Here is an 18,448-nt window from a genome sequence, read left to right on the forward strand (position 1 = left end):
AAATGAAAAACAACAAGTGCAATCAACCATTCAAAGCCTTTTGTCGTGAATCCACGACAAATTAAATCTTCTTCTCCGAACATCCAGAAAGCAGATGAAAGAGATCGCGCTGATCGCTGATGAAAACAACCAGGCAAAAGCAAACGAACAAAAGTGATGTATTCACTGTGCTTTCACAGGAAAATAAACTAACAGTTTATTCGAAACACATGATGATGATATGTATCGTACAGGTTAACAAATTAGAAAAATCATATTTTTCTGTATACTTACGGGTCATAATGTGGCTAAACCGGAGGGCAGTTTACCGTGTTTTCATAGCGCGGCACGGGGCTTCATTTACTCCCATTCCAGCGCGCGAGTAGTGACGGAAGCCAAGGATTGGTGCTCATCCCATCACCTGTGTACTAGTAGCCACAGACGACTCCCCATATTTTACTAATTAGTGGCACAGAGAAATGCGGAAGAATATATATTTATATAAAAGAAAAAGAACGGCACAGACGACACGAAAATGGCAGGTCCCGACGGACACCAGCGGCACCAGCTGCAGGTACAGTCACAGAGAAGAGAACCACTGATCAATCCATGTACTTGTACTGTGTGGTAGCTCTTGCCGGGTTGCTTATCGACTTCCGCGCAGCGATGTTCCTACTCTCGTCACCGGGGCGAGGAACACAGCCAAAATACGTAGATAAGGTGTTTTAATGGTCACAAAATGATAATTAGTGGTTCTACTGAAGTACTTGGCGAACAGATAAGCCACTAGCTTTTACAGGATTAGTAGTAGTGTATTCAGACGAAGACAAGATTCAATGCGAAAAGGACAAACATTGAAAGTCTACTCATAAGCCATTACATGTATCCAAATACACGAAAGAAGTCTATTTCCAATTCTGCTAGTAGATGAATCAGCAAACGATGAGTGAATAGAGATACTTTCGAATAAGCTAAATAAGCAACAGCTAAAACAATGAAAAATAACACATGAAACGACTGTGAAATGGTAGTGTCAGTTGAAAACTCGAGAATTTCCTGTTAGTGGTATCAAGCAGTCCACCGAGGTGAATCCAGAGAGATAGAGACTTTGCATAGAGCGATGGAAGATTTTCAGTTGTAGATTCCCAAAATCCTGGCTCGTTGTTTCTCCTTCGTAGTTACTTGAAAGCTTTAGCCATAGCTTTATCCATAACATCTAGAGTCTAGATGTTAAGGTCTTGTATTGTCTTCCTTCACGGATTAGGCGATCCGCTTTTCCGATCTCAAAGAGGTCTGCCCATCTTTTCTTCGGTCTTCCTCTGTCTCTTTTTCCTTTTGCTCTATATATGTAAGCTAATTTAGGGAATCTACTATCTTCTATTCTTTCTACATGTTCTTTCCATCTTTGTCTATATTCTATAATTTTTTTTATTCCTATTTCTATAATCTTTAATTCCTTTCTAATATTTACGTTTGGTATTTTTTCTAGTTTTGTACATCTTTTAACATATCTTAATTTTCATTTATGCAGCTTGTATTCTATTAATGTCTCTTTGTTTCGGTATCCATATTTCAGAACCGTAAAGAAGTGTTGATATTGCCATTACTTTCTAAAATTTTAATTGTGTTTCTTTCCTTGTTTTCTTAGCCAGCGTTCTTTTTATTGTTCCACATATATTTTGAAATTTCGCCAATTTCTGGTTCATATCTTCTTCGACATCATATGTTATATCACATCCTAGATATTTAAAATGTTTTACTTGTTCTAATATTTTATTGTCTAACTATTATTGTTCTCATCGTATTTTTTCCCTTAAAAGCCATTGTTCTAGTTTTTATTGTTGATATTTTAACTTTATATTCTTCTGTTATTTGGTTTAATTTAAATACTGCTCTTTGTAAATTATCTTCACTATCTTGAATAATTACTTGATCATCTGCAAATAGCAGTGTATTAATCCTATTCTTTGCATTTAAATATATTTCTGTATTAATTTCCTTTTTCCATTTACATATCATTCCATTAATTTCCTCTATCCATTTACATATCATAACATCTAGAGTCTAGATGTTAAGGTTAAAGCTTAATCCAATATCATAAATGCACAGCCCGTCACTGTTTTCCTTGATACAAAAAAAGCCTTTGACACCTTAAAAGATGTCCATTCGCTAAATCTCGGAGGTAATTTACCATTCTGTATCCAAAATTTGCTTTAATATAGATCTTTTCAAGTTTGTTATCGTCAGGCTCTCTCTCTCTCTCTCTCTCTCTCTCTCTCTCTCTCTCAACTTCTGTTGGACTTCTCTACTTGAAGTCCCACAGAGACACTTTATTTTCAATAAGAATAAATCAAATGGCTAAAAATAATCCAATACTGTGGATGCTTACCTTTACATAGATGACTTGTCATTCCCAGAATATTATTGCAAATTTCAATAAACAATATGCAATCATGAATGACACAATACTGATGCAGATTCATGCACTTCTGTAACAAGCGCCATATGAATCCTGACCCTGATTTACATTATCTAATTATGCTCATCTCCTAGGTGTGATTTTTGATAGTAAGTTAAACTTCTTAGAGTACAATTCGTCTGTAATACTACTAAATAACACTGACTCAAATCTGTAAAACGTCTTTATTATGATAAAATAAAATAAAACACAGGCGTACTGATTGTGTAACTATATGTTCAAATATTAAAACAAAATAAAATAAATGTTGTATAACAAGAACAAAATTCAATAAAATATATAAAATTAAAAGCGATAAAAGTTGTTTAAAATCACTAGAATCACTAATACAGGAGCTGGTCATCAGCAAAAAGCAGTGTGTCCATTCTTGCTTTGCGGCTAATTTCGATACCTGTCTTGTAGATTTTCCTCCCTTCTCTTATAATATAATTTATATATATGTCGAATAGAAGCGGGGATAGTCCTCATTCCCGTCGCACCCCTGTATTTATTGTCTCCAATTCAGTTGTTTGTGAGTCAATCTTAATTTTTATTCTATTATTTTTATAGATATTGAGGATGGCCTTGATTAACTGGTTTGGTATATTGTCTTCTTTTAAGATTTCAAATAATTTTGTTCGGTTCACCTTGTCAAAGGCTTTTTGTAATCTATGAATAAGAGATGGGTTTCCAAATTAAACTCTTCTTTTTTTCTATCAGGAGCTTGAGTGTGAAGTAAGCATCAGCGTATGACCTTTATTCTTCCCCAAGGATGTTTTCGTAGTATTTACTAAGTTGCAGTTTTAAGAGGCTTGTGTATATTTTATATCCTGAATTTAGGAGACTGATTCCTCGGTAGTTATTGATAGTTTATATTGCCTTTTTTTTTTTTTTTTTTTGAAAATTGGCACTACCAGAGCATTTTGCCAGCTATCTGGTGGCCCGCAAAAACCATATTCATCAGTTCAAGTAGCTTAATTTCAAAATTTGTTCCTGAGTATTTGATGAGATCTATGTTAATTCCATCACTGCCTGGACATTTTTGATTTTTACTGTTTTTAAGCACTGTTTCCAGTACTTTGTTAGTGAAGGCTTCTATTATATTATTGTTAGATGTTGTTTTAGTCAGGGGAGGATCAGCTGTGGTCCACAGGTTTTTATAATAGTTGTGCCAATCTTCTAACGGTATTGTGTTAATTTTGGCTGTTTCCTTGAGGTTATTGTTCATTTGTCTTATTACTTTGTATACTCTAGTGCGTGGCTTATTAATGCCTTTTTCTAAGTTGGTGACAAAATTGTTCCATTGATCTGTGTGTCTTTTTCGTGTTTCTCTTTTGGCTGTGGCTATTTTTCGTTTATATTTCACTTCATCTTCTAGTTTTTTGTGGTTATCCATTTTTTATATATGCATTCCTTTTCTGCTGAAGTATAATGCTGATTTCTGCATCCCACTGTCGCAGCCCCTGTTTTCTCCGCCATCGTTTTTTCACACCCAGTACGGTCTCTGCTAATTCTTCTAAAGATTTTTCAAGGTGGCTCCAGTTATCTTCTATATTTACTTCTGCAAGATGATTTGTTAATTTCTTATCTATTTCTTGTTGGCATTTCTTCCGAATTTCGTTATCATTTAGGGAGCTTACACTATATATACATTCTTGAGATGGTTGTTCCTTTTTATGCGTCAGCCATGGTGGAGGGAATCTCAGGGCAGTCACAGTTAAGAAGTGGCCTGATTCAATTTCATATCCTCTAAAAACTCTTGTGTCGAGTATGAATTTTCCTACTTTGCTGTTTTCCAAGGTATAATCTATAATAGATTTTGTTCCTCTTGCGGACCATGTGTGCATCTTTATGTTTAAATATTGTGTTCATTATTTTTAAATTATTATAGATCCAGAAATCAATTAATCTCTGGCCATTTCTATTTTTGGTTGGTTCTCCAAAGCTGCCTACGCGATTTTGAATTTTTGTTTCCTACTCTAGAATTCATGTCTCCTAGCAGGAGGAGCATGCCATTCTTTTTTTACTTTTTCTACTAACCTTTGAAGCTGGCCGTAAAATTCAGAGCGGTCTTCCTCTCTACCTTTTTTCCGGTGAAATACAGGCCTATTATTGTTAGATACCCTCTTTCCATTTTAGACGCATTTGCATTATTCTTTCGCCCAAATAGATATAATTATTTATACTATCTTAAGTGATTTATGAATCATAACTGATACTCCTGCTCTTGCTCCTTTTCTAACACCGCTGTGGATATGGATATAGTTGTTGGTTTCTCTTGTTCCCTGAAGTTTCTTTTTTAAAACTGTCAAAGTAGCTATTTTAATTTTTTTTACATCAGAATATCATCAATTTGATCTTCCTTGTGAGTTATACTTCTCACTTTCCAAGTAGCAAAGAATGTTTTTTCCTTTTTCCAATCGTTATCTTTAGCCGGGCCAGGGTAATTTCCGTACAAGGAAGTCCTGAATTATTCTCTTTTGAGATTTAAAAGTAAGTGAAGGAACTAGTAGATTGGTTACTAGCCAAAACACAAGGTGTCCAATGACAGAGCTGTTGTCTGAGGCTGTTGGACCAGCCCAGCATATACCCGATAATCTTAAGAGCGGCAGCAAGTGAGTGCATTGAACCATTTAGAATAATTACGAGAGTATCACTGGACTCGGGAGTGATTCCTTTAGACTGGAAAAGTGCCAATGTATCTCCACTATTTAAGGGCGGTTTAAAGAAAGAAGTGGGAAATTACCGGCCAATCAGCCTAACTTCAGTAGTAGGGAAAATCATGGAAATAATGATCAAGGGTGGAATTCAGACTCATTTCGATATAAATGGAATTCTGAAGGATACTCGGCATGGTTTTGTAAAGGGAAAATCATGTTTAACTAATCGGTTTAGCTATTTTGACAGGGTCACTCACGATCTGAATTTAGGGAATAATTTCGACATTGTTTATTTGGATTTCAGCAAAGCATTTGACTCTGACCAACATGAGTGGTTACTTTATAAGCTGGAACAGGTTGGAATCACAGGGAAAATCCTTAGATGAAGAGCTGGAAAGCTTCACGGCAGAAGGCAAAGATTTGTGATAAATGGTTATTCCTCAGTTTGTGTTGAGGTAATAAGTGGGGTACCGCAAGGATCAGTATTAGGACCACTGCTGTTTTGGTTTTTGATTTTCATAAATGACATCGATGAAGGGATAGAGGGCGTGATATCTACATTTGGAGATGATGTAAAGATTGGCAGAGTACTTAATGCTCACCACCAAGCAGAGCTTCTTCGCAGTGACCTAGACAGACTTCAGGGATGATCAGAAAAATGGCAGCTATGCTTTAATCCAGCAAGTGTAAGGTATTGCACTTGGGGAACAGTAACCCCAAAATAACTTATACACTTGGTGGAGTTGAATTAAAGCCAGTACTGGAGGAAAGGGGCTTGGGTCTTATGATACGGTCAGACATGAAGTTCCCCGAGCACTGTAGACAGGTTGTAAGGAAGGCCCATGTTGTCCTATCAACGATTTATCGAACAATTGCTAATAGAGATAAGGATGTGATAATCCCATTCTATAAGCTATTGTTAGACCACACTTGGAATACTGTATTCAAGTATAGAGACCACACCTAAAAAAAGATATCGAGCTTCTTGAAAGGATCCTAAGACGGTTAACTAGCCTGGTGAGATCAGCAAAAGGATGTACATACGAGGAAAGACTTCGAATATGTGGATTGCACTGCTTGGATACTGGGCACCTTAGAAGAGACTTGACTGAGGTGTTTAAGGCTCTGAGAGGCATAAGTAAAATGAATGAGGAGTAATTTTCACGGTTATAAATGATTCTAGAACTATGAGCCATAATTTCAAGTTATGGGGGAGATATTTAGACTGGATTGCAGGAAGTTTTATCTGAGCCAGCTAGTTACAAATTACTGGAATAAGTTACCTACATGGGTGGTAGCGGCTGGCAGCTTGGGGAAATTCAAAAGTCAGCTGGATAATTACCTAAGGGAGGAGGGAAACGTATAGGTTGTCTATTTCCTTTTCTCTTATTAATTATTTATTTTCTTATTTTCTTCTTCTTATTATTATTATTATTTTATTTGATTATTTTTTGGCTAGTGCAGCATAAGCCATAGGCTTTCTTGCACCATGTGGTCATTACTAACACTAAACCATCGTAATCACTATGACGTTATATTCATTGTGATCATCCATTGCAGAATATTTTCCAACGAAAGACCACGTTCTGCGTCTAACATGTGAGCTGTTAATAAATAGCAGAAAATCTAATTCTATTATTTGAATTCTTTTCTAATAGTGGTTGATAAACTTGATCAGCGAATCCTCCCCACCCCACAAAAATCAAGTGGCGTAGGCATTCCAAAATATGTTGCAATAAACAAAACTTAATGCTACCTAAAACCAATGTAGTATTGACACACGCGCGCGCACACACACAGCAAAAGCAGTTTGGAGACAGCTTACAGTCACCATTGGCAGCCATAACAATCTATAACAAAACAGCAGCATTACAATTTACACATAAGTGCCAAATAGTGACTTTCGAAAAGCTAGGGATTAGGCATGTGCAAGACAGGAGGAAAACAGTTGATGTTTTTTGACAAAAATAAACGAAAAAAAGGTTGGTGTTTTTTTTTTTTTTTTTTTTTTTTTTTAACAAAAAGCAAGAGTTCTTTAAGATACAGGCCATAGAATTATTTACCATTTACCAGTGCAGTATGCTTTCAAAGATTAGCTTACCAATCATTTTTCCAAGTGTGGATTTTTGTTTAGTTGTCTCTTAGACAACTGTTTATGGTTGCTTAAAGGATACAGCAAACTGCACCTGAGTCCAAGTTTTGTTTATAACAATGGCACTTCTATTCAGACTTTGCTGTTAAGAGCATTTCCATAATTGCAACAAAAAGTGATCTGATTTTAGTTTAATTTGGTTTCAACACACTTCTCCAATAGCGTTATTGACTGACGAATTGGTTGAGGATAATTATGAGAGGTATCAGAACATATAGTACTTAATAATTATCGTCATGGTACTTAGGTACATGTTTAGAAAACAGCAACGCCGAGAGCGCAAGAGAAAACACAGTTTTGATGTGAAAACATTTATAGCGGCACCTAAAAGGGGAATATGTTTGTTTGTTTGTTATTTGGTTTTTAGGAGAATTAGCAACTAATGCCATATTGCTCCGGGGGGGGGGATATGCGGTGGTCATTCCCTGACCTTTCCGTATCCTCCGTATTTGGTGGTCACGGGCTCGACCCCGGCCTAATCAAGAAGCGCGTGCTACGCACTGCTGCTCCTGCCCACCTGGCTACGGAGGCACCACACACACACAAGGAAATATAACGGAAGTTTAGCAATCACGTCACGCTATCCACGCGACTGCTGAGAAATGCGAAGTGAAATACTGAAATTAAAGCGACAGCATACGGGACCACGGTAGCTTTGTGGCAACGTTGCCGGCTTGCTGAATAACTGGTCGAGGTTCGATTCCAGGTGCTATCATCATGGGAATTTCCCCAGGGGTTTTCCATTCAGCATTGAGTATAGCAGTCTCAAACCATGGTGGTCCTGAGGTTTTTTCACAGGGACTGACTCCGGTTTTCTCCTCACAACAGACAAACCGCCCTTTGCGATGAGGGGTACACTAAAATTTGATAGGACTAGGGACGCGTGTAGACTAAATTCCGCAGCGAAAACTCTGCGGACTTTACTCTTCAGGGAAGAGGTTTAGTGGGGTAGCCGCGCCACCGTCATATGGTTGGTTGCAGGCAGTCTGTTTAACAGACATGTTCTGCTCCCTACAAGAATGGATTGCATGCACTAAGGTAGTGGATTTCAACTGCAGCTAAAATCCATCGATTAAAATACGAATAATTATGCTGTTCAGAAAAAATCAATTGGTGGGGTTTGCACCGGCTGAAAAATATAAGTTCATCAGAAAAAAAAAAAAAAAAAAGGGTAGTTATTGTGCGCAGAGCATTTCATTTCAGACGCGTTACAAAACGTTAATAATTCACGATTTACAGCAAAAGCACTATTTATACGCGAACAGAGAAAATTTCGTTTCTGCGCATGTCAGCAAGCATAATATCCAGTGCTTCAACTACAGTATTGCATATGGATAGCCCACGTGATATTCAGTATATTCCAAAAAAATAAAATAATAATAATTGCTGATTTTCTATTAGTGTGATTTTAATGAAACATAGGGTCGATCAATCTTTCTTACAGAGCGAAATATAAAATTTCCTTAAAATCCATCCACTGGGAAGAGTTATTACATTCAGACGGACGGACAAAGAAATAATAATTGTACCATTTCTATTAGTCCGATTTACTGATATTTCGAATGCTCAACAAATCTTTCTAAAAGGTCCAAATATAAATTTCATTAAAATCTGTCCTGAGAGTTCAGTTGTTATATGCTATCGGAGGGCAGGCATAGTGAAGGCAATAGGCGCGCCTTCACCACCCCTACATTAAAAACGAGAACGTATTTTACAAATCGGGAAATTAATTGCATTGTTAAGGTACGTATTCTTACTTTCATTTATTTTTGGAGTGAAAACGTCTATTGCTGCACCTAATAATTGGCATGCAACGGAAGCGTAACGGAAATGCAAATGTTGTGGTCAAATATTTGTATTGCTGCAGGAAGTGTGATTGTGATGTCACAATCATACTTCCATATAATCCTCAGGGAAAGGAACCCTAGAAACTTAATCCAGATCAAGCCAGTCAACAAGAAACATGTGAAATGCTTCATGCAGAACATCAGAAGCCTGAGGAACAAGCTCAGTGCCCTGATTGACATACTCCTAAGTGCGGATTACGACTTTGTTATCCTTACTGAAACTTGGCTTCGTGATGACATGTACATATCGCCTTTAAACACCAACATCGGTTATCAGTCTATTCTGGTGAACGGGAAAGATAGGAAAGGAGGAGGAGTCGTAATCTGCCAAAGGCAACAGCTCCCTCTGATCAAATTTGGGCATACCCTGGTAGCGATTTTGAGGCTGTTCTGGGCCGCTATCTAATCGATAGACTACAGTTGCTAGTATGTGCAGTTTACTTACCCCCCCACCCGTTGCAGATCAATGAATTACGAATTTTTCTGCTTGGCTCCTGACCTCTATAAAGTGCAACCAGAAAGTAATAATTCTCGGAGACTTCAACCTGCCCCTGAAAACGGCATCGAAGCTCCTCGATCAGTTACTTTCCGATCTGTCGAGCCTCAACAATCATTGCATCTGTGTCCCGCCCCTCGCGGAGAAGCCACGTGACAGAGAATCTTTTCCAGCCATGAGAGTGTTGAAGCGGTAATCAGCTCTAATTCGGCATTTCCCTCCGCCCACGGGCCAATTGAAGCTTCTCTCATCCTGTTGAAAGAATGCTATAACCAATCAAACCAATAGAACTCGACTGAAAAGATCAGGAAAGCTGTATATGATCCAAAATACTTAAAAATTGAAATAGCAATGTATCTCTTTTGGCTCTACCCCTGGCGAACTCTCAGTGAAATCGATATAGAGGAAGCTGCGTTTTGGCTTCAGAAATGGTTGCTTTTCATTGCTAGAGTGGCCATGTCAAGAGTGTGCATCATCTTCCCACACTCGAAGCCGTGGTGGTCCAGCATCTTTATGCACCAGTTTAAACAAAAACAACGACTGCATGCTCAATTCAAGAGATCACCCACAAAAAGATCATACTCAGAGTACTCAACAGCCAGATGCAGTTTCCAGAAATCCAAGAAACAGGCTATCAACTCGTTCATGGAGAGAGGATAGCTTGTGGACAGCGATCCTGGTCGGCCAATCACATCCGGTCAGCAGAATCGCTAGACCTGGCCGAATGGTGCGATCATGTAACTCGGTTCGTCAAAACAGACAGTGCAGCTGCTGATTTCCCCTGGAACAGTGCCTACTACGACATAACTAATCTCATTAACGTGACGACTGGCGAAGAGGAGCTAATCAAGGCCATAAACGCCCTGTCCAATAAGAAAACATTGGGAAGTGACTCTATTCCCACCTTTTGTCTAAAAGTTGCCTCCAACTTCATCAGCGATGAGCTGACGAAGTTGTTTAACAGAATTTTACAACAAGGAGAGGTCCCAAACGCTTGGCTAAATTACAGAGTCATCCCAGTTCCAAAGGTGCAGAATTCGACTTCAACTGCTTTTCTCGAATGCTTGGAGAAATGCATATTTAAAGTGGTTGCCAATCAGATCCTTTCCCAGAGACCTCAGCATACACATTGCGCGCTCTCACAAAGATCGCCGTTAACATGCATACAGGGTCTGAATTTAAAAACCCTTCAAACCTGGGAGCAAGGCTGTTATACATGGTGTTTTTCTGGATCTGAAAGCGGCCTTTGACTCAGTCCAAGTTAAGCCACTAATGTGCCTCCTGGAGAACTACTACGGTTTCACGGGTAATGTCTCGAAGCTCCTCAGGAATCTGCTGACCAAGAGGTGCCTTACCTTCCAGCAAGGGAATAACTGCATCACAAAACAGGTGGAAGTCTGTATACCCCAAGATGGATCGTTGTCGGCACTGCTTTTTTCAGCGATATTTATTCCGCTAATGAATGAGATACCTGCGTTTATGGCCTACGCCGACGATATTGTATGTTACCTCTCAAGCCCGGCTAACACTTCACCAGACTTTTTTTTTTTTTTATTATTATTATTATTAATTTATTATTTTATTTTATTTATTTATTTTTTTATTATTATTTTTTTTAAGGTCCTAGCCGCCGAAATCCCAGGAAATTAAGCGGCAGGACCTGCCAGAGTGAATCTACAGCTACTGGGTTCCTGGTCTGCCTCCACGGGGCGTAAGTGAGACAACGTTGGGCCTCAATAGGGGTCCAACGGCTAAATGACCAGATGAACAACGGTACAGAACACAACACATGAACAATTCCCACACACTTTTAAATCTCTGGTATTTCCCAGTGAACTGGTTCACCACAATGAAAGCAACGCGGAGATGGGGGAAACTCCTGGTGCCGTAAGAAAACAACACACACACTTACACTTACCTCACCAGACGAGGCAGAGGAATTATCGAAGTCTGTCTTCCTGAACAAATATCTGTCCTCTTTCTGTGAATGCGCTACCTATTTTGGGATTCAAATAAACCCTGAAAAATCCAGATATATTATCTTCTCACCTAGAGCACAAGCAGACCTCAATCCAGTAGCTTTTCTGCAGCCCTCCATTGCGGAGAATTTTCTCGTCGCCACTCATTCCGTAAAATCCTAGGAGTGCTAATGGACGAAAACTTAACGTATAAGGAACAAATCCAGCAACTGCGTTCAAGAGCATTACGGGCTTTCTGGGGTATGAAACGATCTCTGTGGAGGGCACAACAAGGAAACAGTCAGAAAATTTCTCCTCTACTATTTTAGTTCTGTCATCAGTTATGGTATTGAAGTTTGGTCGGCTGCTCCAATGTCCAGTCTGAAGACACTCTCGGGTATGGAATTCTGGGTCCTAAAGTGGGCCAACAATTGGGCTCACCTACCCTATACAACATCAAAATCACAGCTCTGCATAAATCTGAGATACATGCCGGCCCAGCACCTGGCATATGCGAGGGAGCTCACAATGGCGCTTAATCTGTGCTCCGCTGCTCTCGACTTCTTTAATATATGGGATATCGTAGGGTGGAAAATCCCTGATAGAGCCCTCAGAAACCGACCAGTGCTCTGTTCTAACCTGCAGAAGCTCTCGACCTTCAAGCGGCACTTTCCGAACAGCATCATCGGCGCGCTGAACTCCGCAAATATTGATTTGGATGTATGGTCCAGAGATTCTGCCTACAGGGAAGAAAAGCGCAAATTCATAGTGAAATGCAGTCGGCATTCCTGCAATTGTGAGCGGAATAACTCCCAGTGAAAGTGTCCAGACCAGACTGTCTTAATGTGTTGCAGCTTGTATATAATAACTATATAATGCAATGTAAGCTGTATGTAATCTATTAGCTCTTTCTGTATATTTTATGAGTTTGTGGACCCACGTAGTTTTTTTATGTACTGAATGTAATGTGTACAGTTAATTGTGAGATTCCTCTAGTTGCCTGTAGCGGGAATCATGTCCTACATTTCTATGAATAAAGAATTTTATTATTATTATATGATTGTGCCAATGTAGTCTCGATATCACGACTATGACGTCATACTATTCTACAAATGGATTTCGCTAACATTTTCCAAGCCAAGGATGTTTTCACATAAAACATCTTTCGTGCGTTCAGGACATTCAATATTTAACTTTTTTAGATGCAGAGGAAGCACTATTTGAAGTCGGGTAATGCCGAATAGAGATGTGTGATCTTGTCTAGAAATCTGAGTATCGAAGATAAGCATAGGAGAAGAAGAATCATTTCTGCGAAATAGACGAGACTGGACTGAGTTTTAAAATTATTGGAAATAAGTAAGTTAGCTTTGCTTCACTGGAGAATTATCTGGTCAACGGCATTTAAAGAATCAGTAGCGGATATTCGAGAAGTTGAAACAATTTGTGCAGGGCAAGGTTTCTCAAACTGGAAGGTGGAATGTAATGTGTTATCATCAGCAAAATTATGGATAGGATTTCCGGTCAATGGAAGAAGGTCATTAATATACAAGAGGAAAAGAATGGGAGAAAGCAGAAGTGGAGACGTTAGAAGACAGCTATCTACCACGATCAGTAGCAGTGAGAGGAAACTGGATAACCAATTACAAAAATCAGTTCGCAAACCATAAGATGGAAGCTAATTTAGGAGGCTTTTATGCCAAACACGATCAAAAGCCTTTGAAATGTCAAGAGCAACTGCTTGAGTTTCACCAAACTTTTCCACTGAATTTATCCATAGATGGGTAACGTTAGTCAGTATATCACCAGTGGATCGATACTGGCGCAGTCCATACTGGCGATCATTGATCAGATGGAAGGTTTCTAGATAGTTTAAGAGTTGGCGGTTAATAGATTTCTCCATTACTTTAGAAAGAGTAGAAGTAAGCGCAATGGGACGATAATTAGATGTGTGGGATTTGTCACACTTTTTATGAACCGGTTGGATATGAGCAAGTTTTCAAGCAGAAGGGAAACCACCTGGAATAAGAAAGTGAAAAAGGCGATACAGAACACGAGTAGACGCAGGAGCACAGGTTTTGAGATCAAGTGGAGAAATACCATCAGGACCTGTGGCGCTTTCTTGGCACCAAGATTTCAAAATTCTTCTGACATCCTTTGTGATGGAAGACTACAGGGCGCACTGAATGGCAGATGGTTCACCAAGATCATCAATACACAAGTTAGAAGAGAAGCAGCATGCTAATAAGTCAGCTTTATCTTTGGCTGAAGTAGCAATAGAGCCATCCGGTTTTCACAGTTGTTGTTGTTATTTGGTTTTTAGGACCATTAACAGCTAAGGCCATATTGCTCCGGGGATATGCAGTGGTCATTTCTTGAATTTCCGCATCCTCCGTATTTGGTCGTCACGGGCTCGAACCCCGGTCTAATCAAGAAGCGTGTGCTACGCACTGCTGCTCCTGCCCACCTGGCTACGGAAGCGCCGGTTTTGACAGAGGTGGGAATAGAGATAGACAAAAGTTGCGCCCAATAGTTTTGGCAAGAGACCAGAATGCTAAACTACCATTTGGACAAGAAGCAAGTTTTCTACCCTTAACCTGTTCGAAATCTAGTTTGGACTGATGGAGGAGGGAAAAAAAAAAAAAAAAAGAAGGTAAACTGCAGCCATTATCAACCCACTGCAGGATGGAAGCTTCCTCAACAATTCATGCTGAGGAAAATGGACCATAATCTGCCACGCTGGTCCAGTACGAGTTGGCAGATCGCCCGTATTTAGCAGTCAGGGACTTGAACCCGGTCTTCTCAAAGAGCGTGTGCTACTGCACTCCCGCTCCTGACCACTCGGCCATGGAGGCCATTTTTGGACAGATTAATAATTGCTTTACAGTTGTTAAGAGCTTTGGTTGTTGTTGTTGTTGTTGGGTTTAAAGACACAAGGGCAACTGAGGCCAAATTGTGTCTATAGAGCTTTGGTGTGGGCAGAAAATGAACCTGGAGATGTGGATACAACCCAATTGCGTATCAACATTCTCATCTTAAACAGCCTTAGCACATTCATTGGAAAACCAAAGTTTCGATAAAGGACGAGATTTTAAGGTGGAGAGAGGAATAAACGATTTCATTCCTACGAGAATAGTTTCACTAATTATAATTTATTAATATATTACTAGGGGGCTTTGCCCCTGCTCGCTGCGTTTGCTTCTTTTGATAAAATAAAATATTTACAGAAGCTTTCGACATTGTGTGTGTTCCTCAGCTAGGAATACATAAATACGCTACATATGGAAATCAAGAATGGTACCGCGTGGTCATGCTAGCTAAACAAAGCGCATGCAAGAGGTTAATCTAGCATGATAACGTAAAACAGAAGCTTGTTTTACCACACGGTAAAAAAAAAAAAGCTTCTGTTACGTATTACCACGTAACCCGCATCCCTTTTCTCCCACTGGCTGAATAAATATCACAAGGAGGAAAATTATTTTAATGTATAGAAAGATAATTGATTATAATTCAAGTTAAATATTATTTAACTGAACGCTTCCGATAACCCAGTTGGGCAAATCGCTATCAATGAATTCTGTTTGGAGCTAGTAGACTTTCGATTGTCGTAAAGAAACACCCTTTGGTCTTAGGAATTCACGACAGAAAGTCAGCTGGCGCAAACAAGGTCCGCAAATTACTAAATTTTTTCATGAAGCCATGCAGCTTCTGCTGTGAGTGTATTCAATATTTGACGCTGTGGAGGGTAGGTTGCTTTTACAGGGTTGTTCCTCTTTCCCTTTAACTTCGATTTCCTGGTGGAAGTCTTGATATCATCCACCTCCTTTGCTTTCACCTTTACCCCACCAACTCAAACTGCCTCATCGCATTCTTTTCTAATAAAATCCCCCCCCTTCCCGTTTTTGGGTATTCCCTGACAAGCTCAGGGGACGCCACAGTTCGTCCCGCCAAATAACCTATCAAGCTACAACCTGGACCATTTCCCTCTGGTAGTGGACGTTAACTAGGAGACTGAAGTCTTCAGCAGTCCCTAAGCCAAGAGGCCAGACGAACAGCAGACTAACATAACATAACATAACATAACACAAAATTTCAAACTTTTATTGGCCTTTACAGAGTTTATACTGTGTCACAACAGCTCATCGGAACTGGGGGGAGGGGAGCCCAAGGTATCGCAAGACCCTGAATATTATACACCTCACTGGATCATATTAGCATATGAAGCACTCCGGTAGAATGAAGTGTAAACTTGTGCTAACGCTTTTTTTTTATTGTATGTATAAAGCAGCTTATGGTAAAGTTTTACCGCTTCAACTTGTTTTGACATTCATAACGTATTTGTTGTGAGACTGATAAAATTCTCAGCTCACGACGATCAGGAAATCTCATTCTTTGTTCAATAAATAAAACCGATATTCAGGATATTAGGGCGAAATTATTGAAAAACAGTTTTCAATTAGAATTCGTAATATTCAAGTTAGGGAAAGCCAAACCGAAAGTATTGAAGAGAAGATGTGAGTGAGCCAATGAGAAGGCAAGAGCCCATGACTAACACAAACTTACTTTCGCTCTGAACAGGGGGATCGTAACGGGGGTAGAAAGAGTCAGCGAGAACTTCGGCCCCGCGCTAACGATAATAAACAAAATAGAAGGTTTAGGTTGATAGCAAAACCAGGCTCACACCTGCCTGTGACGCAGACTTGGGCAACGAAAAGAACAGGACTCTGTCATATTTACGACTTTCCCCACTGTCATTGGGAGGGAGCGAAGAATTCCTCATTGTTGAGTAATCAACGAAGAAAAAAGTTAAAGAGGGAAAGTAGCGCTCAAGTCCGACATATATACAGGAGGACTGAGTCAGACAGAGGAGGAGGACGACGGCGTTCACGACAGAGAAGGAGACAGACTCGGACGGAGAGAGGACACCGAGGAGAGGAGAGTTGGCTCTTCGCAGATGAACATCTAGTCGAAAGATTGCCAGAGCAGCGAGAGACAAAGGCTGAGAAGGAGCAGAGCGGCTACCAGAAAAGTCGCCCGAAAACCAGTAGAGGACCCCGCCCAGATTTAGCTGAAGAGAAGGAGGCTGTATCACTGAATTCTAGGAGCGAGCAAATTAACTGGTAAGCAATTATATTATTCGTGTGAATGTAACAATCCGAAACCGAAACTAAAATGATAACCTGTTCAATGCTTCTTTCCTAACCACAAATGAATTACATGTTAATGCACTGTAGGTTAAACGACTAGAATGCTCCCATAGACACGAAAATCCCCATCCTGATGTCCATAAGAAAAGTGCAGTATAATCGAGCGTGATCAAGCGCTAAGCTCCGGATGATGATGGAGGATGCACCAAAAGATAACTAGCAGCCAGGAGAATTAAACACACCCACTCGCGTTTAGCCTCAGAATATGAGGAGTACCAAAAAGGTCTATAAGCATTCTGGATGGTTAACCTAGAATAATCTAGTACACTACAAAAGGTAAGAATTGTGAAGAGTTAATGTTGCAAGACAAATTACAGAATTTCTATGAAGAGAAGAATGTACTAGCTTAATACCTGATTCACACATTGACATTATGAAATGTAACTAATGCCTGGATGCCACTATTTAAACTGATCACTTAAGTAGAGTGCAAGTGTTGTATATTTAGTTTTGTTTGTGTTAATAAATATTGTTATGTGTTTTACTAAGTCTCATCCTCTCTGCCCATATCCAATCACACCAGCTCAGGTAAGAACCAACTAAAATAAGTTATTGCGGGGGATCGGGTCGACGCATCGCGATTGTCCGATCCTTTAACACAGCGTAACCTTTGCTGCAGTCACAGGGGTTATATAACTTCTGGAGACCGAGGGCGGGGATTTTGTCCTAAAAGATAGTGAGTTGAGTGACTAGACAGAAAAAGGGCGTCGCCCCACAGAAGAGAGGAAACAAGATGGCGCCTTGAATCAGCAAGAGAACCAACCCAATCAAGACGTGCCACGTAACCAAAGAGAACAGGGCCATCCACAAGATGAAGGCGACACCCTACAAAATGGTGCCGTGACCAGGATGAAATAAGATGAGATTTATAGAAATAAAACAATGATTGCTGGTATTATTGGAATGTTGGCAGAATAAAATACTATATTAATTTCACATTTCCTACAGTCAATAACACTATATTGTTGATGTCATTATTAACATTATTTATGTACGCACAGCAGGAAGTAGCAACTGTTTCATAAACCAGTCTAGAGAAGACTAACCAAAAGATAGAAAATAGGTATAATTTTCTATAAAATTTATAAAATTTATAAAGTATAAAATTTAAGTTGCTGCTTATTGCTAGCATAAGCATTTTATACTATGTCTTTTAATGATTTTTAATGTGAGTATTAATATATGTATTTAATATATACATGTATGAGAACTTCAAAAAGGTAAGTCTCTATTGTGTTGATGATATTAGTGTAGCTTAAAAATATTTGTTTTGATATAGTGAAATATTGCAGGCGCTCTTTTTTTTTTCAGTGGGAAGAATTATATTGTAAAGTCAAGGTTATTGTTTGTACAAATAAGAGTAAAATTAAAATATTAACTGAAAATAGAAAGCCAGAATATAGATGGGGCAAGTTCAGCTATATCTGAAACATTGTTCCCAACGCAACCAGAGCCACCTCAAGAACAAGTAAGGGTTCAACCAGCCTCGATCGCGGGTTACCTAAACCTAATACCGATCTATCTAGGTAAAGATGATGAAGGACCTCCTGTATCCTTGTTTTTTGAATCTGTAGAAGAGATATCCGAAATTGCAAATTGGTCGGATCGCGAGAAATTAGCAGTAATTCGGTCTAGACTTAGAGGGCCAGCGGCCGAATTTTTCTCACATTCGCTCGAGTTAAGAGCGGAGAAAA

The 18,448-nt window shown here is 39.3% G+C and overlaps 1 protein-coding gene across 1 annotated transcript in view; it reads right to left on the reverse strand.

Annotated features, from left to right (window-relative positions):
- The window catches only part of LOC150079255 (calmodulin-binding transcription activator 1-like), a 927,385-nt gene extending 926,815 nt beyond the window's left edge, over positions 1-570 (reverse strand). The window contains exon 1 of the mRNA XM_090383006.1: positions 274-570. Within this exon, the coding sequence (XP_090239132.1) occupies positions 274-280 (7 nt within the window). The 5' untranslated portion in view covers positions 281-570. The remainder of the gene's footprint in view (positions 1-273) is intronic.
- Positions 571-18,448: the final 17,878 nt, after the last annotated feature.

The sequence above is a fragment of the Mastigoproctus giganteus genome, chromosome 10 (genome assembly GCF_048544385.1).
Source record: "Mastigoproctus giganteus isolate SK-2022 chromosome 10, ASM4854438v1, whole genome shotgun sequence".
Classification (NCBI taxonomy): domain Eukaryota; kingdom Metazoa; phylum Arthropoda; class Arachnida; order Uropygi; family Thelyphonidae; genus Mastigoproctus; species Mastigoproctus giganteus.